General features: G+C 39.1%; 1 protein-coding gene and 1 pseudogene across 1 annotated transcript; both read left to right on the top strand.

The window, feature by feature from the left end:
* Window positions 1-1,239: 1,239 nt before the first annotated feature.
* LOC122140971 lies at window positions 1,240-13,704 on the top strand (annotated as a pseudogene).
* A 1,044-nt stretch (window positions 13,705-14,748) lies between these two features.
* On the top strand, window positions 14,749-15,472 carry LOC122140969 (zona pellucida sperm-binding protein 4-like). The gene is given in 5 exon segments (XM_042746543.1): window positions 14,749-14,769; window positions 14,857-15,016; window positions 15,090-15,211; window positions 15,213-15,289; window positions 15,373-15,472. Coding segments are annotated over 5 exon segments (480 nt in total).
* The last annotated feature ends 5,905 nt before the right edge of the window (window positions 15,473-21,377 follow it).

The raw sequence follows: 21,377 nt of genomic DNA, 5'->3' as shown, positions 1-21,377 counted from the left end.
AAAACTTTTTTTAAAAAATATTATTACACTCATAAACCAAACACATGTTTTTCAAATGATTCATTCTTATTATTATTATTATTATTATTATTATTATTTGATATTTTGAAGAGACTTGTTTAATGATAATAATTTTTAATCTCCTATACAAACTTTGTTTTTCAAAGGAATTATTAATTGTAATTATTAGTATTATTATTATTTTATATATATATATATATTTTTTAAGTACTTGTTTAATGATAAAACTCTAAAAAATGTTTGCCTAAAAACTAATCTTTGGTTTCATATTATTAATAAACTGTTATTATTATTATTATTATTAAGTATGATTATTGTTATTTATTTATTTTTAACATTCTAAATTACTTGTTTAATGGCAGTATTCTTTTAAAATTTATTTTACTCTCATAACCAAACTTTGGTTTCAAATTATAATTAATGGTAATTATTATTGTCATCATCGTTGTTATTATTGTAAATATTTTAAGTGCTTGTTTAATGATAAAAACTCTTTTAAAAACTGTTTGACTAAAAACTAATATTTGTTTTCATATATTAATAACTATTATTATTATTATTATTATTATTATTATTATTAGATTGTTATTTATTTATTTATTTACAATTCTAAATTACATGTTTAATGACAGTATTGTTTTAAAAACTTATTTTACACTCATAACCAAACTTTGTTTCAAATTATTATTATTATTATTATTATTATATTTTGAAGTGTTTCTGAAGCACAAGCGCCTGTTAATGATAAAGCTCTTTATAAATAAAACATAAAAAAAATAAGAAATAAAGAAATAATGAAAATGTAATGAAATTAATTTAATTAGGATGTCTAAATACATTTGCTAGAGTTTTCAAACAATCTGATGTCATATAATCCGTGAACCTCAGTCAGGCGCCTTTTGGCTCCTAATAGAGAAGAACTGACCTCAGATCAGCGGAGCCTCCATTACCCACTACGTTTCCGCAATCAGTATGATTATATAAACGCGTAGAAAATGTTTGTTTGCTCGCAAATGTTGGATTAATTGAATATTATTTACAGGTTGCCGAAAGGATTGTCAGTCAGGCAAACACAGGGGCAGCCATTGGTGAATGGACACCCGCCCCTCCCTGATGCTATGATCGTCAGCGCTGTGTTTACACACTAATAATATAATAATAAGAATTCTGTTCTCTGATACTTTTATTCAGTTCTGTCGATAAAAAAAATGACCCCTGTTTGAAGGCTTGGGGCATTGGAGGGAGAAGACAGCCGTGGTCATTGGATTTAGGAGCGGCGTACACAAAGTAAGTGAGTCGTTAGCTGTTAGCTCGAGGCTTGAAATAGAAATAAAGTCGTGATATAAAACATGTTTTAGTCAAATTACAACTTATAAGACCTGACTTATGCGTCCTGGGATCATCAGTTGCATCGTTAAATTAATGACACTAAAGATATATATTTATTACGAGTGTTTAAGGAGCATGATGGCGTGTAATAACACTTTAGCTGCTAATAATCTGTGAACACACACTATCAGTACTCAGCAGATATTCTGGAGACTTTTTTGTAAATACCATAAAAATGTGGCTGAATCTGTCAGAGTCATATTTCACGCTCTAAGAATTTAGATGCTGATCTATGCTGAAATATATATACTATATATATATATTATATATATGTATATATATATATGTATGTTATAAAAAGGTATATGAAAATTGTATGTACACACACACACACACACACACACATTACACACATACATATTATATATACAACACAACACACACACACACATATACACACACAACACAGACATATACACACACACACATATATACACACAGTATCAAAATTTGAAATCAAAAAAGTTCAGGTTAGGTTTGATCCACTTCAAATGTTTACTAGTATATATATACATATACATATACATATAAAATCTTAATGGTTCTAAAAAGGCTTTATGCTGATGTATGCTGAGTAATAAACCGGATTAGGACTAATAAAAAAAAAAAAAAGTATTATTGTTATATTACAGTATTAAGTATATGGACTGGAAATGTCATGCAATGAATGTAAATTTTTATTAATATTTTTTAGTTTTTTATAAAATATCCTAATATTATATTTGTGAAGCACAAGTATCTTTCTGTCAGTAAGACAGTGGAGCTGTGGCACCGGGCTCGTGGTGATGTGTTTGTGCTGATGCAGGATGCTCTGGTGTGTTTGTGTAGATGTGGTTTGCTGGAGAGACGGGGCCGAGATTTCATCATTCCCAGTGAAATTAAACACGCCGGATCTCCGGAGGTCGGTCTGAGAACTCTTATGGGAATTATCTCCATTTCTAAAGATCATATTAAACTAACATTTACTGCATCTTTATTTTAATACTGTCTGTGGAGCACAAAACCAGTCATAAAGGTCAGGGTTTTTAAATTAAGAGTATACATCATCTGAAAGCTGAATAAATAAAGCTTCCATTGATGTATGGTTTGTTAAAAATGAAGTTTTGATATATTTACAGTAGGAAGTTTACTAAATATCTTCATGGAACATGATCTTTACTTAATATCCTAATGATTTTTGTCATGAAAGAGAAATGTATAATTTGTGACTCATACAATGTATGGTTGTCTATTGCTACAAATTATACCTGTGCTACTGATGACTGCTTCTGTGCTGCAGGGACACAGATTGAATATTAAGTGAGTGTGTCTCTCTCTCTCGGCTGTTCGAGTCGTCCAGTACAAACATCAACACCGAGGAGCTATACAGCATCCTGAAGGAGTTCGTCACCTGCTGTACTTCCGGTAGCAGACGCTGTGCTCTTCTGTCTGAGAGCGGTTTGTGTTTGTTCATGGCAGCTGAACTCGTGATGCTGTTCCTCCCTTCAGGCATCTGCTGGTGAATCCTCGAGACCGGCGCGTGGTGATCGTGGAGTCCATCCTCTGTCCCTCACACTTCAGAGAGACGCTCTCAAGAGTCTTCTTTAAGCACTTCGAGGTGAAGTCATGCTGCGCCTGTTGTCTAAATAAAGCGTCCTCTTCTCTTACTGGCTGCTCTGTTGTGTCAAAGTCAAAAGATCACGTTCTTTATTATACGATCATCTTATCCAATGCCAGTTTCACAGTAAAAAAAATAAAGAATATGAATGGGAAAATAACTGAGAAATGCTAGATCTACTAATAGAAGTTGAGGCCACATTTCTAGCTGTTACCTAACATTCTCCTCGTGTAAAGGATGTAAAGCAAGTCCTGCGGTATAGTAAGTATTTCTCATGACGTTTCTTTCATGTCTTTCTGTTGCAGGTCCTTCGGTCCTGTTTGCTCCGAGTCATCTGATGTCTGTTATGACCCTCTGGGCATCCCGTCTGCTCTCGTCATGGACTGTGGATATACAGAGACGCCCTGGTGTTACCAGAATCCTTTGAAAGCAAAAAAAAAATAAGCCTAAAAGGACTAGTTCAATTAAAACATTAAAATGTGTTCACTCTCTCAGTTCATCTGAGGATCAGGATGAGTTTGTTTCTTCATCAGGTTTGTAGAAATGTAGCATTTGTATCAGTGTTCTCAGCAAATGGATGTGAATGGGTGCCGTCAGAACTGAGAGTCCAAACAGCTGATAAAAACATCACAATAATCCACAAGTAATCCACAGCACTCCAGTCCATCAGTGAAAATCTGGAGGAAGACCAAAAGATGAAACACATCCAGCATTAGATGTTTTTAATCCATAATATCAGTTTAACAAAAATATGTTCTAAGAACATTTTGCTGACGGTTTCTGTTATGTTACGAACACGCTATGCTTACTGAATGTTCAAAATGTCCACTTTTTTGAAAATGTTTTAAAAGTTTTTTTTTCTTTGTTATAGACAAACGTTAAGAGAGCATTACATTTGTATCATTTTCAAACATCACAGGAACGTTACCTTTTGAATGATCTCTGAACGTTCTGAAACAAGTGTAGCATTTAAAACACTCTTTAGATGAACGTCCAAATGAAAGGTTTAGTAAAAAAGGTGGCATAAACTATGTGTAAATAACTCACGATAACTTCGAATGAGCGTTCTGTTACTGTTACTGAAAGAACATTTGTTTATGAACGTTGAGAGACACATTCTGAGAACATTTCCTGCTTTCTTGCTAATAATCAATAATAACACTTCCTCCAGTGAAAAAGTGTTCGGGTGTGAATCAGGAGAGAAATCTGCACAGATCAAGCAGCGTTTTAAACAGCTCTCTAAAACAAATATGTGTCTGGATTTGATGTGAGAGGACAACCAGGAGATGCACTTTTCACTGGAGGAAGTGGTTATTATGGATTATGAACTCGTATTTTAGACATTAAAAACGTCTTGATGTATTTGTTTTCTTCTCCAGATGTTTAACTGACGGACTCTTGGAGTGCTGGGGATTATTGTGAGATGTTTTATTGACTCTCATTCTGACGGCACCCCTTCACTGCAGAGCATCCATTGATGAGACACTGATGCAGTGCTACAACTATTCCTTTAATCTTATTCCTGGTCTGAATGATTGATTAGGGATGTTATTCTAAAAGAAAAACATGTTGTGTCTGCACCTGTTGTGTTTGCACACAGTATTATATGTGGATTGAAGTGTTTAGATGACTTTAACAGTGCATTAGATCTATGAAGGCATTCCGATCCTGTCCGCCTGGGAAGCTCTACCGATGGGAGGAAAAGCCATTCATAAGTAAGTGCTTGTGGAGCATCAGATGAAAAGAGACGGTGTGCAGATCACGATGCTTGTGTTTTCTGTAGGGAGCTGCACAGTCTGCTGATCGTGAGCAGGCACACTAGACACACCGACTCTGGCCCCGGCCTCAGTCTGCCCACCGTCTCAGTAAGACAACACATCACACATTTTGAAATTATATTTGATCCATCAGGCTTTGATCATCTGTTGGTCTTTGTCACAGGCGCTATTCCAGAGGATGTGGTGGAGGATATCAAAGGTACGCTTCTCATGCGTAAAATACGACATCGCTCTACATTGCTCTTGACTCCCCTGGAACACTGTTTTTCTGAACAACACCGTTGTCCGTGGTGTCTCTGTATTTAGTGCGCACACGTGTTTCGTTAGTGACCTGCAGAGGGGGCATGAAGATCCAGGAGGCCAAATTTAACCTGGAGACGGATCTGCTGAGGTCAGAGAACACGCTTTGAAAAGCGACTATTAAAGCTGTCAGTCGATTCAGATGATTAATCGCTAGAAATATCAGGAAAGAAAATATTTTTTTATCTGTTAATAAATCCAATTACAGTCAAAAAAGTACATAATGCCAGCAAGCAGGGTGTCCGCGGGTCCTTAAAAAGTCTTAAAACTGTCTTAATAAGTTTTTCCTAATATAAGGCCTTAAAAAGTCTTTAAAATGTCTTAAATTCGGATTCGATTGGTCTTAAATATGTTTGGTCACATTACCGCTAAAATATCTTTAGTGTGACAGACCTAATGACTGTTTACAATCATTGAACAGACCGAAGATTTTTTTCTTCCCCGCGGTATGTTACTGCGTCATCAGAGAGCATTGCAACAAGTTAGCAGAATACAGATAACAAGGATCGCACTGAAGCTCACTCTGGTTGTGTCTTTGCTGAGAGACTTCAGAACAAATGAGCCCGTAACCGCACCCATAAAAACTCAGAAGAAACACACATGAGGTAAAAATCCTAAATGTTTCGTTTATTCATACACGATATAGTTAAGTTATACCATGACAAGTGAGCTATTTTGCTCAGTATTGTGACAACGCAAAAAAAAAAAAAAAAAAAAACATTCAAAACACCTAGACTGCACGCATAACGTGAAGTCTAGTTGTTGTGCGCATTTACAGTGCACTCTTTCACGGCAGGATTACCATATACAAATGTAATATTTTTTTACAACAGTTCAACTAAACTAGAAGTTTTTATTAAGAGCCTTAAGTTTTAGACATCATATTGCCTGTTTATGCTGTATTTCGCCACTCAAAAATACATTCCAAACACCTCCAGCAGCGCTGTTTTAAACAAAACGTTAAACAGTACAAAACGTTGTGTCATTTTGTTCCTGAATGAATCTCCCGTTGAAATGATTCGGTTCAATCGCAATGACTCACTTATAAACACTGACCTTCTGCCACCTACTGGCGGTTTTAGTTTTACATTTAAAGTATCTTCATTTTTGTAAATTATTTCAAATATCAGTATTCAACGTTTTATGTTTAATATATCAAATTATTTATGCATTTGTAACTGCAGGTTAAATGCATTCATGTTCTTCATTAAACAGTGTGTAAATACTTCTAAATGCCACTTCAGGTGCAGCTTATGTCTGGATTGCAAAGAGGACTTTTGTTGATACTGATTTTATTTGCTTATTGTCAAATTAATTATTATTACTATCTTATTATTCTAATTCACTGATTTAATGTAAGAATTTGACTCAAAAGATAATGAACACTTATAGAAAAAAATGGCTTATATAAAGGTAAAAAATGCCCCCGATAAGCGGTAAAAATCTATTTAAATTATTAGAAAAGACCACCACACAGAATATGAAGAAATATAAAAAACGTTAGTAATCAGCTGTCCACAAAAGTCCTTAAGATACCAGCATGATGGCCATACTCAATCAGTTGAATGAATGATTCAGTGACTCACTCATTCAGTGACTTACTGCCTGCACTTACTGGTAGTTTAGTTGAGAAGTATGTTGGAAAGTATGCATTTTCCCCTCAACCTTTCTTATTTGTATATCATAAATGCATTTATTAAAACATTAATCTAATAACATTATTATAGCAGTTGTCATTATTGTTATTTGCAGTGTAAATTTATTGCCTAATCTGCCTTGTAAGCAGCCCTATAGTGTACATTGAAGTTATTAATAAATTGTAATAATTGACTATGAAAGATGATGCATACATCTAAAAAGGTTAAAACATAGGCCTTTGTAAAGATTTAAGTATGTAAAAGCTGATAGAACAGAACACCTGATGAAAATATTGCTTCAGAATAAATTGTTTACGCCACAAAAAAATCTCACTAATGCAGTATTTTGCAGGGATATTTTTTATGGAATATTGGTCTGCTGACATTAAAATTTAACTGTATATCGTAGTGATAAATATCATTTATTACAGCAATGGCTATTTTGTTTTCTTTTTAGTTTAAACACATTAAATATTACATATATGAATGTAATAAAATGTGTATTTACATTACAGGTTTAGGTCTTCAATTTTCATATAAGGTGGTATTAAAAAGTCTTAAATTTAACTGGTTCATGTCTGTAGAAACACTGAGCAGAATGCAAGCTGTTATGAAGGGCATAGGAGGCCTTTTTTATGTGAATAAATACTGTTTAGTTGTTTAAGTTTATTTGCCCAATAAATGACAATAACATTTTTTTGATTTAAACAATTTTTTGACAATTCCTGTGCTTTTCTCTCTCAACTTCATCTAAATCCACCGAGCACAATGCAACAATTAAATACCTATAAAAAGTATCCCATACTGTATTAAACGGTGTAATTTTGTGAAGCATTTGTACTGCGTTCTCCAGTGTTTTTAATGTTTGCACAAATTTAGTGGTTTCGCTCGTCGTTTTTGTTCTGTTACTAGATTTTTTTGTGTAACTTCATTCCAAATCAACCAAAGACCTGAAGATGATTTTTGTTATAAATAACCTTATTATATCTTATTAGATTTATAAATATTTATATATAAATAAAAGTACCCCAGAGTACCCTAGAAACTGCATAGCAACAGCCCAGGGTACCCTAGCAAATGCATAGCAACACCTTAGCGAGTACCCTATCAAAATCATACAACACTCTGAGACGAACCTTAGCATCTATCTATCTATCTGTTTGTCTAACCTTATGCTTTTAAAACTACTTTAAACTTCAAACTTTTTCATCTTAAGCTTTTTTTACCTTTTTAAACTTATTAAACTTTTTCAAACTTTGGTCAGGCTTTTTCAAGCCAACTTAAAGATTGTCTTGACGAACTTTTTTTCTCATTAATCTAGTATCTAGCTGTTAACTAAACTCTGTGAGAATACATGTGGAATGAGTAAATATTGACCGTGGCTCTGATTGGTCCATCAGAGACCGGCTCCTCCCCCAGATGTGGAATATCCATTGGATGGCCGGAAGATTCTGCATATCAAGGGATCCATCAGGTAGAAAAACCTTCAGACCGGACCTGATGATCTGATATTTCCCAACTCTAATACCTCACAGTCACACATCTGTGGATATATATTTTCATTATGTTCTCCTGGAGTTTTTTTTTTTTTGCTGACTATCAAGTTTATAGTCATTGAATGTCTTTCCTGAAGTAAATGTGACGTTATTATCCACAGAGCTGAGATGAGACGGACACGTTCTCGTTATTGTCTCTGTGCTTCTTAGTGAAACATGCTCCGCTGTTTTCCAGAGACTCTGTGGCCGAGATGTTGTTCGAGCAGGATAATGAGGAGAAACATCCATCGCCACGCTGCTGCTGGACACTTTGGTGAAGGTGCAAAATATTCAATTTTATCAAAGGACGAGGAAACGACTGATACGCATATTAAACCGCTCTTCTTTTCCTCTCTTACGACCGTCCTGCGACAGTTTTGTTACTGAAATGTTCCTTTCATTTGTTTTATTCAACGGTGATCATAAATTCTGAAAAAGTACTTTAAGTACCCAATTAAAAAACGAAACACATTAATAGTCACCTAATCATCACGTTTATTTTATAATCAACACTCAAGTAAAAAACCGAGTTGATTAAGCATTTTAACAGTGGCTGTGAAGTTTTAATGACAGATTAATTCAAACACAAAATGTATGGATATGTATATAGACATATAAAACTGCACATAAGGCGGTTTTTATATCAGCTAATAAATAATTTGTTGTGAAATATAAACATTTAAATGGTTGGCTTTAAAAAAAACTTGTCTTTATGACAGATTCGTGCAAACGTGCATTAAATAATGAAGACAAAAAGGTTCAGTAACAAATATAATTAATATATAATTTAGTGGATATATAATAAATCATAATGTTCCTCCTAGAGTTATTTTTTCTTGCTGACTATTCTGCTGCTCCATCAGCGCCCCCTGCTGTCAGAGAGTGGATTTACAGAGACTCACAGACTCATTTATTAATCAATTTAGAGGTTTACCATTTTATAAAACATTTTCAAAGTTGCTATTAGATAAACTGTTGTCAGTCATGTTGCCAGACATCATTGTTAATATTATAGTTTTAGGTTTTTTTATGCTACAAAAATGTCCATTTGTATTTCATTATATTGTTTGTTGATTTTAAGTGCAAAACTTGCTGAAGTGATTAATGTGTCAGTACTTTTTGAACATTTCAGCACATTTTAACAATACGGGGTGATATTTTTTGCTCACTATAATTGTGACTGAGAAATTTTCATATCGTTACATTTGTAGTCCTCAGTTTTCCCAGCATTCACTTTGTTTTGTTGGTTCTGTGTTTGTTCCTCGCCAGTGTCCCATCGACACTCGTAAGGTTCGGTCGGAGAACCTGGTGATAATCGGCGGTACGTCCATGCTGGCCAGGGTTCCTGCACCGACTCCTGTCCTGAGATCCGTTCGCTGGTGGAGAAACCCAAGTACCGCGATGCTCTGGCTACCAAGAGCTTCCGGATCCACAGCCCACCCGCCAAACCCAACTGCACCGCCTGGTTAGGGAGGTGAGGCTTGAGAACTCCTGTCCTCTGCATGGGATGAGAAGAGATCTGACGCGTTTTATAAAGCAGTTGTGAAAATTAAGATTTGCTGGAAATGTGTTTCACTCTCAGGTCATCCGAGATCAGGTTGAGTTTGTTTCTTCATCAGGTTTGTAGAAATGTAGCACTGCATCAGTGTCTCAGCAAATGGATGCTCTGCAGTGAATGGGTGCCGTCAGAATGAGAGTCCAAACAGCTGATAAAAAACATCACAATAATCCACAGCACTCCAGTCCCATCAGTGAAACATCTGGAGAAGGACAAAAATGATGAAACATGTAAGACGCGTTTTTAACTTCAAATATTGCTGTCCGGCTAAAGTATGAGTTCATAAATCCCAGTTAAAGGTGCCATCGAATGCATTGATGCAATATTTTTTAAATGATATTCAATTCAATTCAATTCAAGTTTATTTGTATAAATCCAATTAAAATAAAAATCATTACAAAACCATTTACAACCCTAAGATTTGTCCCTAGAATGAAATGGTCTGCTATTACCTTAGATGGAAGTAGTGTTGTCAAGAAACACGGGATTTCGGTAACAAGTCGGTACTAAAAAAATGAAAACGTTACGGTACCAGGTTTTCTTAAGTAGCCGGTGGTACCCAGTCAACTCGGTTCTTGATGCGCTATCACGAAAGCTATCCTCCCAGTGTTGCCACATTCGCGGTTTAAACACTGTTGCCGCCGGGTTTTTTTTTATGTCCACGGGTTAAAAAAAAACAACCCCAATAACATGATATTCTAGCCCCTGGAATGCTAAATGTAAACCCCGCCAAAAAACACATGTATTTTATCCCCAGAACGCGATTTTTAACGAGGGACCCCCTCGAAATCGGAAACGCGAATGCGTGGGTTTTTGTTGTGAAAACCTGGCACCTCTCTTCATAAAGCAATGGAGACCTCAAGATTAGGAACAACACATCAAACTAACAAAACCCCCGATCAAGTCCAATCAGGTAAGTTTCAATTACATTGTAAATATTTAGAACTTCTATTAGGAATATTATTACATACTTTAATTTAAATGTCGGATTTATAATAAACATCGCGCCGTTAGCGTATTACGTTATGTAGTTAATTGTTCGCATAAATGCACAACTTACGCTAATATAATGAGCATTAGAATTTCATTTCTTTGTTAACTAATAACAATGCTCCGATTAACTGTAAAAAAAAAAAAAACAAGGAGAACATTTTTTTTTTACAAGATTTTTAAGTGGCAGCAGAAATAAGGCTATAACCTTTTGCCGCGTTTGCCACCAAAAATTACCCCGGTACCCCCCCCCCCCAAAAATTGTAACTCCAGGAAAACTATTTTCCGCCACAGACCTGTTGCTTTCTGTGTTTCCACCGCCCGGTCTAATGTATCGTGAACGATTAGGCAAATAGTTCTGGTGCCGTAGGTACAAAGGCACGCTAATTTCAGACTTGCATCCCCGGTTAGTTTGGACTTAACGCGTTCGACTCGGGAGTGTGATCTTAATGGTGGACAGGACGGACGCAAGTCTTTCGTTTTATATTTAAAACATAATAATAGCTGCAGAAATGTACTTAGTCAGGGAATATGTGTCGTATATACAGCCATTACAAATGAAACGAAATATTATATCAGTTGCCCTCTTTTTATTTTTCTTTAAACATACTAGCTAACATTGAATAAGAGCAAAGATTAGACCTGTTAGATTTACACCAAAACGAATTATATTTATGTTTAACCACTAAGAGACATCAGAGCAAGCGGCACATATCAGACGCACTCGCCGAGGTGAGACTGGCTCTCGGCGGAATGCATGAGCAATGAGCTCCAGCTGATTGCGTGGAGCTGATCGTCTGGCTGACATCGGTGAAAACACATTTTTCAAATAGGCGCTGGGTCTTTATAAAGTGAAACCACGGATTTGAGTTTTAAAAACACCTCCAATTTCTGGCCTGAAATACTTTTAATACTAAATTTCATGACATGATAACAGTACTATTTTGAAAATCATAAGCAATAATGGTGGTTGAATCAATGCTGAGTGAAACTCAACCAATCAGCATGCCGGAAGCCCAAGCCCGCCCCCAAAAGTTTGGACTTTGAAAAAGTACTACCGCGAGCAGGGACTTTCTGAGGGGCATTTTTTTTTTTAAACTGATCTTTTATTTAGATCATGGTTACTGCTGTGAAACACACGGAGTACAGCCCAAAGTTCCCTAGTTCCTCTGAAAGTTCCAGCGGTGGAACACGGCTTTTTTGGTGAAACTGTTTACTTTTTTCATACTTTTATCCACTTGTGGAAAAACTTGAAACAAATTTTAAATAAGTATAAGATGCAGGTTTATACATTTAATTTATGTGTAACGTTATAATAAAAAATAATGTTGTTCCTATTAGCATGTTTTTGTGTGTGTGCTTTGGGTACTGAAATTGGTACAGACTGAAACTTTGATACTCAAAAACAACACAACTTAACAACACTAATTAAAAAAAAAATTAATAACAACTCTGATCTCCTGTTTCACAGCACGGATCTCTACTGTCCTGCGTGTCCTCGTGAGCGATGGAATTAGGCATCAAACTGATATGTTTGAGCTGTACAGGCAGTCTACAGATTTTGAGGTTTTTTTGCAAGAATGTTTGGCGTCAGAGTGAGCGAGGCTTAGGAGAGTTAGTGAATGGCGGACAGATTATGTTTGCTAGATCAGCTGTTTAAGCATTTTGGGAAATGTCCTTTTCCATCTTATTTGACACTTTAAAGATTAACAAGTAGCTAAGTTTGAAATTAAGGGTCAGAGCATTTTATTTATCTTAATTGCAAAATATTTAAAATATGGTTTATTTTATTTTTACGTTTTTAATAGCACCAATGCAACACTGCATCGATGATTCGTGTGGTACGGCGTGCTAGAACATGGGCTTAGTTATGAATGTTAAAGGAACATTATGATCCTTTGTTAATTATCGCAGTAGGTTATGAGATTGACCAATTCAATGAAGTCTTTCTCACGCGATAGGTTTTAGTTTTTTTAACACCAGGTTCTGATTGATTATAGCGGAAAGGAAACATGGTTTCCGTTCTATGGCACGCTGGCAGAAATGTGTTGTAATAGCGTTTTGCTGGCTTTCCATGAAGTTATGAAAATGTTATTTTTGAATATTCACTGGGCGTCCATTTTTTAAAAATGTTTTTTTCCTGGTTATGAGAGGAATGTTAAAGAGACATTTGATCATTTTCCAAACATTATGGAAACATTACTTCTCAATAATTCTCGAACATTGTAGAGTAAGTAGTAACATTTAAAAAAAATCCATGAGCTATGCATGAATAATGTTTTTTTTTATGCCAGCGTTTTGAGAACATTATTAAAGACCGAATAGCTTTTGAATAGACATTCTGTTGAAATCTAACTGGCAGAGCGATTGCTCATAACTTTAGAGAGAACCTCATCAGAACATTCCCACTGTTAGCTGGAAAACACTTACTCCAATAGAAAAAATAGTGGATGTGATGCTATTATCGAACAAATCTGATTAAAAAACAAACTCATCAACATCACACACTTGTTTATAAGCGAGCACATTTTCATTTTGGGGGAACTTTTCCTTCAACACACCCGGAGATCACAATTTTCTGCCAGTGAAGTTTTTGAACCATTCACTCAAGGTTGTTTTGTTTCTTCTTCTCATGTAGGTGCTATATTTGGAGCATTGCAGGACATTTTAGGGAGTGGTTCAGTGTCCAGAGATTACTACAACCAGGCGGGGCGCATCCCAGACTTGGTGTTGTCTCAGCACTCCTCTACAGATTCAGTCTATGGTGGGAAAGGCGCCTCCGCCTCTTATGAAGAGGGCCTTCTCCACCCGAGAAATGAACTGGACACTTCAAATTGGGGAAAATCGTTTCAAATGCACTAAATGGTTATCTGGCTTTAAACCATGGCGTAACGTATGATGTAGTTTTATGGTCAGAAAGGTTACTTTTTATTAGTTATTTAAATGTATGCTGATCTTGCACCATCAAAGACAGATCTACGGAAGACATCTTGACCATAGTGCCAAAGAAAGCAGTAGTAATATTTCCAATTCTGTTTAACAACAGCAAGCTTGAAGTGCTGAATATTTTTGTAAACGTTTTGTGTATTTATTAGGTTTGATGAAGAAATAAACATTCCAAAATTGGTGTTTTGCAGCCGGGGTCTCGATATTGTACTTGTCATTAAGTGTCAACTGATTTAGTCATGTTAACTCTGATTGTTTTTTTGTTTTTTTTTTTGCAGTCATGTTTTTACTAAAGAAAGTCTGAGGTCTGATTGTAAAGAATAAAGGCTGTCAGAGTTTCTCTTGAACATGTATTTTCTAGTAGTTTCAATAAATAGACATACTTCTATTATTTCCCCCAAGTAATCAAAAGGTAAATTTTTGAGATATTAGCGAACTGTGAGATAGATCAGTCGCATTGACATAAATAGTCAAAATGACCTTTTTTCATTTTATTTTATTTATTTATTTATTTTTATTCTGTGGTGGAAATAAGCTTCCAGATACTTAAAATCATTTACTGCTTCAAATAATATTTTCCTCATTTGTAAGTGCACACTTTTCTGCAGGGAGTGGTAGGACAAGCGGCACCAACCAAAGAAGAACATCTACTTTTGGCAAGTTTCAATAAATAACTTTGGGATTGAACCTTTCTTATTTGTTGTCAATATGACATTGGAATCAAGAAACCACCATGTTAACCGAATTTGAGAACCAATTACAATCAGATTAGTAAAGATATTTTTGAATTAAGTTTGTGCATTATGTGTTTCAAAATGGGAAAAATAAGAACTGAATCTTGAGATCCAAGGAGAATTACCCAGTTTTTGTGCATAAGCTCCCATTTCTGCAAGTCTTGAGGAACCATGGTGTTAATGAAAAGGGAGGGACTATCACGTTAATTAACTAAAATCTGTAGAATACAAAAGACCAAAGGACAATATCTCAATACTGAACAATGGCTGGAAGTTGGTGTTTGGTTCAAGATTTTGTCATGATGTTCCACAGTGGAGTGATGTGCCTCAGAACCTTCAAGCCCTGATGATCCTGGAAACATAACCAGCAGTTTCAGTTTCGGAAGCCAGTGTTGCTGGCAGAGCCCCTTGATAAATGTGCTGTAGCTGATTATGAGCAGATCCAATGTGGAAAACCTGGGATCAGTGGTGCTGAGTGTGAAGCTATCAACTGCTGCTTTAACGACAGCAGTGATTTCTATGGGAGGGCAGGTAAGCATTCTCAGTCTTCTGTTCATGTTAAAATTGATTCTCAGAATTAACCTTGCTCTTGTACCTGTTCTAGTGTCTGTCCAGTGTATCAGAGATGGTCAGGTTGTGGTAGTGGTGGCTAGAGATGTTACTTTGCCTCGACTGAGCCTGGATTCGGTTGCGTCTGCTGGGTGGGAAATGAACCCACCTTGTGCCGCCTGTGGAGTCCCACCTTTCCTTTGCAATATACCAGTTCCCTGTGACTTGCATGCGACACAGCGAGATGTGTGATGAGTGAGCAGCTGCTTCTGGTTTTATTCATGCAATTGCTTATGATGGACTCTGGATGCTGACACTGTTCCCCTATTCACAGGGAGGGACAGCGGATATGTGGTGTAGGAAAACAGAATGACCTCATCGCGATGGAAGTGGGGATGGGAACCATATGGTTCCATCACAAGGGACAGTCATTTTTGAGTAGGTGATCTATGAACTTGGTGTGAACCTTAATCCCCTGATAAATGCTACAAGCTACACTGTCTGTTGTTGTCAGGTTTCTCTTCCAGTGGCAGGTACTCTGGAACTTCTGTGGAGGAGCTCTGGTTGTGGAGGTCAACTCTATTCCTCCAGCCTCCCACCAGTAGCTTCTTCCTGGACCTCTCGGGGTGGAGCTCAGACTGGCCAATGGTCAAGTGTGTCAACCAAAGGCTGTGCTGAAGGTAATAGTCTCGTCCTCGGTCTTGTCCTAAAGCCTTTCAAACTTGAGTCTGGTTAAACACCCCAGTGTTTCATCCTCAGGGGATGAGGCCTACGACGTCCTACGTACAGTGATACTGATTAGGCCCGTCACAAAAGCCTGCGCCTGGCAGGGGTCGAGCCTGTGTGATTTTGAGGTGCGCCATTATAGAGAGGACTGACCCCCAACATTGCCCTGATGCTGGGACATTGTTTACTTCAACCCCAGTCCACTCGGGCGTCTCCCCCAGTGGGACCTTCTGAATCAATGGTGAGTGTACAGCCACATCTTTATCCAGTTATTGTGCTGGTCTGAGAAAGAAACTCTCCTAACCTTCATCTTCACAATTGCCCTTACCAGGATGACCGTTACCTGAGCCACACTGGTTCCAGTGACTGGAGGGCGATACTGGTCTTCAGTGGCCCAACCCACTACAAAGTAGCTTGGGTTGGGAAGGAGGTGTCACATGTGGGGAGAGCCACCGCCTGCTGCGCTGCGAAACGTATGCCCCCTGGGACGTGAAACAATTTGTACGACTTGTGATTCTGGGGACTTGGAGCCTCGGGCTTCCCTGTCAGGCTGCAGCCCGGCGGTCCAGAATGGGCATCCAGCCGCGGGGCGCTGGTGAAAAAGCGTGCGAGGAAACGTGAGGTCTGGCTCCTCTTGACAAGGCACTGAGCATTGTAAGGTGCATGCATTCACCGCTAAACATTTCCTCTTTCAGGAAGAGACCCGCAGATCAAGGCGGGCGTCTGGGGCAGAAGCGTGTGTCTAGGGGGAGAAGGTGACGCGTGGGCAGGTAAAGCGAGGGGTGGAAAGAAACTGGACAGAACCCTGAGAACGGGGCGAGGGGCGGGGGGGGGGCGGCAGAAGCGGCAGACAGGCCGGGCGCCCAGGGGGGATCCCACACGATTGAACCAAGGGGGCCTAGCCACACCGCTTGGAAGGTCGTGCATTCTGAGTCCAGGCGGCTGTATAAGCCATGACCGGGGTCCAGCCGCCAGTTTGGGAACACAGGGCGGCACAATGGTGGAGGGGAAGGGTTACGCGGGGACGGGGTTTGTTAACACTGGGGGGGCAAACTCATGTGCTGGAGGGCCGGAGCTCGGCAGGTGGTGCCAACCCGGCGCCAAACACACCGGTGGGGGGTAAAAGTGAGTCAAAGGACTGGATTGGTGGGCTCAGGGTGGTTATGTGGGGGGGAAGCGAAACGCGGCAGACGCCATTTTTTTGTTCCCCCCGGCCCCCCCGTAGGAATTGAGTTTGGGTTGGGGGCCCGGGCGCCAAGGGGCACCTCAGCTGTGGATATTGAGATAAAGACCCCCAATTCCTGCGGGTTAACTGAGACTTGATCCTGTAACTTTTTTTTTTTGGTTACAAGTCTGACTCTTTAACCATTAGGCCAAGAATCGCCACCACTACTACTTGTAGGTGATGTTCCCATGCATTTGTCAGTCATGCTAGTACCAGGCTGCTTAAAATGGGGAAGTACGAAGGCAAGCTGGGCTGTTGTGGCTCAATGGTTGGAGTCTGACTTGTAAACCGAAGGTTGCAAGTTTTAATACTCAATACTAGTAGGTTAGGGATTGAATGAACTTTACTTCTTCCACTTTCAATACAATCTTAAGTTGCTCCTCTCGGGCACCACCACAGCGACTGGCTGCCAACTGCTCTGTGTGTGTTCACCACTCTAATGTGCATGCAGTAACTCTGAAGGGTTAAATGCAGAGGATTGTGCCTCAAGTATGGGTTCCCATACTTTGCTGTATCAGATCAAAAAGCGTTGGTTTACAAGAATCTCTTTATATTTGTATAAGCATTTATTTCCCCACTTCAGACAAAAAAGTAACGGTGGGAAGTAAAAGAATTGCTTGTATGTTTTTAGCTGAGAGAAAAAACCTGGGTGGAGCCAATCTTTCTTCTGACAAGGGAAACAAATTACAATACATATGTATTTCCAATAAATGTGAGGCATTTTTTATTTCAGGGACTGGGGATTGCCCATGAGGCAAGGCACCCAAGCCACTAACTGCTCCCCCGGCACCACAGCATAAAATGGCTGCCCACTCCTCCAGGTGTGTGTGTTCACTGGTGTGTGTGCATTACTGGATGGGTTAAATGGCACAGCAATTTAATTTTGAGTATGGGTCACCATGCCCGGCAATATGTCACGTCACTTTCACTTTTTACACTTTCAACGCATCTAATATCACTACAGCTGGAAAGATATGCAGATAGAGATGCAATGGACAAAACATGGTAGACCATAAACACAACTGCAATGCTATGCTAATTGGCATAGCTTGCATCACAGTATAGAATTCCATTAAAAATAGTGCTTCTCTCACTGTGATAAGAAGCTAAATATGGAACCACAGAAGCTAAACTGTTTTAAACACACAGCTGATGCTATATAGTGATTTTTGGAGTAAAACATGGTATTAGTCTCTCAGAAACTGTCTTGTTTGACGCCAGGCTATGCAAACTGCATTCACTCGGTCCCTCGCTGCTACAGGGAACAACTGTTTCATAACTCATTTTGAAAAGTACATCTACTTATAAAGATTATGTGGTTGTTTTTAAGAAGGGCAAAAGCAAAGGTGAGTGAAGAAGGTTAAAAAAAAAAAAAAGAAAGGGTTTAAAACAGTGTGAATAGAAAAGAAAAAAATAATGTGGGGTATGGGTAATGTTCAGCATTGTTTGAATTTTTAAATGCGCCATAGGATGCATTGATTCAATATTTTAAATTGTTCTCTGATGTCCCCTAGAGTGTGTGTATGCGTGGAAGTTTTATCTCAAAATACCCCCACAGATCATTTTTTTTTATAGCTTGTTGAAATTGCTACATTTAGGTGCATGTTTCAAAACGGCTGTTTTTTGCAGTTTGTCCCTTTAAATTAGAAATGAGCTGGCGCTCCTGCCTCCTTTCAGAAGAGTGTGGAGCTTCAAGAGCTCCTGTCAGCGGGGCATACCATGTTACGGGTTTAAGTGGTGGTGACCGCGGCAGCTACTGGATCCCCTCACGCTGTTTCCAAATGCACTTTAACCACCACATTCCACATTTACGCATCATTCTGGTAGCACGGAAGGCAGCAGCAGTAGTGAAAAACACAGGCAGAGATAATGGTAGTTTTAGCAACATTAGCCTACAGAGAGCCAAGAAGCCTGAAAAACAAAATTTGAGGCATGATGCTTTACTTTGGCTGGAGTCTGACGCTGGCGCATGTAGCGCTAGTATGACTCCCCTTTCAGAAGCAATCTCTGCACAACTCTAGTGCTGAACTGACCTCGTTTGTGAGGCAGTCCGCGAAATGTTAGCACAAAGGTATATGACTTTTCCGCGGTTTTTCCAGGACATTCCCTTTGAAATGAAATTTAACCAATCGTGGTCCTCAGCGGTCTATGGAAAAATCCTGCGTTCGCTGGTGCATCCCAACACACCCATTAATTTTTTAATGGCTCTTTGCGGATGCCATTGTACATGCAGCAGCTACAGCAAGAAAAAACAGTAAATGACCTGACCCACCGCTTCTCACCAGGGCTGTGTATGCTCGGGTTAAGTCAAGTCCGGTTGAGCTTTTATTGTTACAGTGAAACTGAAATGTCACGGACTCTGTTGACCACATGGTGCTGCATAAATACAGTATAAATCTATATACACAACTAACCCATTGATAGATTCTGACTATAAATATACTATATATAAAAAACTTTACCTATACATAAACTAAAAAATACAAGCTATACGAATGGCTACATAAATACTGTACCTATACACAGCGTAACCTTCGACAATTTTTTATAAAATATACTATATATATAAATGTTTGCCTTTATAAACTAAAAAATACAAACTATACGAATGCTTCACATAATGCTGTACATGTGCAAAGAGAAACATCGATAAAGTCAAAGCAGATGAAAACAGGGGAACAGTGCAAGATGATTTGTAGTGAAGATTAGCATGTAAACACATATTACTGAGTCTTTTTGTGGGATGCATTGCAGCAGTGTGTGAGAAAAGTGTCTACTGTGCACAGAGGAAAGAGTGTTTTCTGGGTGGTTTTGTAGAGGACCACTGAGCTGTGGTATAACTTGCTGATTACCAAAAAGAGAGTTTCAGACAGCTTTTCTGTGATGTGGTAAGGTTGGAGGGGTGTTGGGGGAGGTGGGAGGTGGAATGTTCCATGTTTCCAGTAGGTGCAGGGGGTTTGTGTGGGGTTTCAGAGGAGTTCGGGGTGATTTGAGTTCAGGGCTCTCACAGCCTGGGGGAAAAAGCTGTTGAGCAGTCTGGCGGAGTGGGTTCTGATGCTCCGGTACCATCTTCCTGATGGTAGAAGCTGGAAGAGACCGTGGGAGGATGGTGCCTTCACGGTACTGCTAGCTGCTGGAGCATTGGCGGAGAAATATCCAGGATGGAGGGAGAGGGGGCACCGATGATCTTTGCAGCTGTGTTCGCACAAATAAAAAGCTAGGAGTGCAGTCTGCTGCACTGGTTCCCGTACCAGACAGTGATGCGTGGTCAGCATCCTCTCAATGGTTCCCCCTTTAGAATGTAAGCGAGGATGGGTGGGAGGAGACGTGCTCTTTTCAGCTGGCGGAGAAAGTGTAGGCGCTGTTGTGCCTTCTTGGAAAGTGACATGGTGTTTGGTGGTCCAGGTGAGATCCTCTGTGATGTGCACCCCCAGGAATTTAGTGCTGCTGACTCTCTCCACAGTCAAGCTGTTGATGATTAGTGGGGGTTTTCTAAATGGAGTTTTCTCCTGAAGTCCATCACAGCCTCCTCTTGCCTTCTCTCCATTACTGGAGTGACATTGCAGGTTGTTATGCCGCCACTGGTCAGCCAGCTTTGCCACTTCATCCATGTAGTGCATTTCATCGCTGTTGCCGATGAGACCTACCACCGTTGTGTCATCCGCAAACTTGATGATGTAGTTGAAGCTGAACTTGGCAGTGCAGTCGTGGGTCACCAGCGTGAAGAGCAGCGGGCTCAGTACACAGCCTTGTGGGGCACCTGTGCTCAGTGTGCAGGGCAACTGGGTAAGCAGGGCAACTGGGTGACTGTGAGGCGGCATAGTCGTGGGTCTAAACACCGCTCTTCTGTTCCGATCAAAACATTAAACAGGTTCTCCCCACTCAGTGAAGCACCCACTGATAAACCTGATGAAAGAGCCCTAGTTATTGGCGATTCTATTGTACGGAACTTGAAAACACCAGCCACCATAGTTCAATGTTTACCGGGAGCAAGAGCGCCTGACATCTTGGCGAATTTAAAAGTGCTGGCTAATGCTAAACATAAATTCAGCAAGATTGAACTAATGATGTTCCACTTTGCCAGTCAGAGATCACTAAACATAACATTAAAGAGGTGTGTGAACTTGCAAGCATGATGTCAGACACTGTAATATGCTCTGGCCCCTCCCTGATTACCGTGGTGATGAGATGCATAGCAGATTGTCATCACTCAATGGCTGGATGTCTAAGTGGTGCCCGCGGATTAACATGGGTTTCATAGACAATTGGGTGAGCTTTTGGGGCAGACCCGACCTGTTGAAAAGAGATGGTCTTCATCCTTCCTGGAGTGGTGCCGCTCTTCTCTCTAGAAATATGGCACATACTGTAGTCTTAGAGTTTGTACTTGACTAA

Source organism: Cyprinus carpio, chromosome B20, assembly GCF_018340385.1.
Source record: "Cyprinus carpio isolate SPL01 chromosome B20, ASM1834038v1, whole genome shotgun sequence".
NCBI lineage: Eukaryota > Metazoa > Chordata > Actinopteri > Cypriniformes > Cyprinidae > Cyprinus > Cyprinus carpio.
Note: the sequence above shows the minus strand (reverse complement) of the source record. Positions and strands in the feature narration are given on the sequence as shown.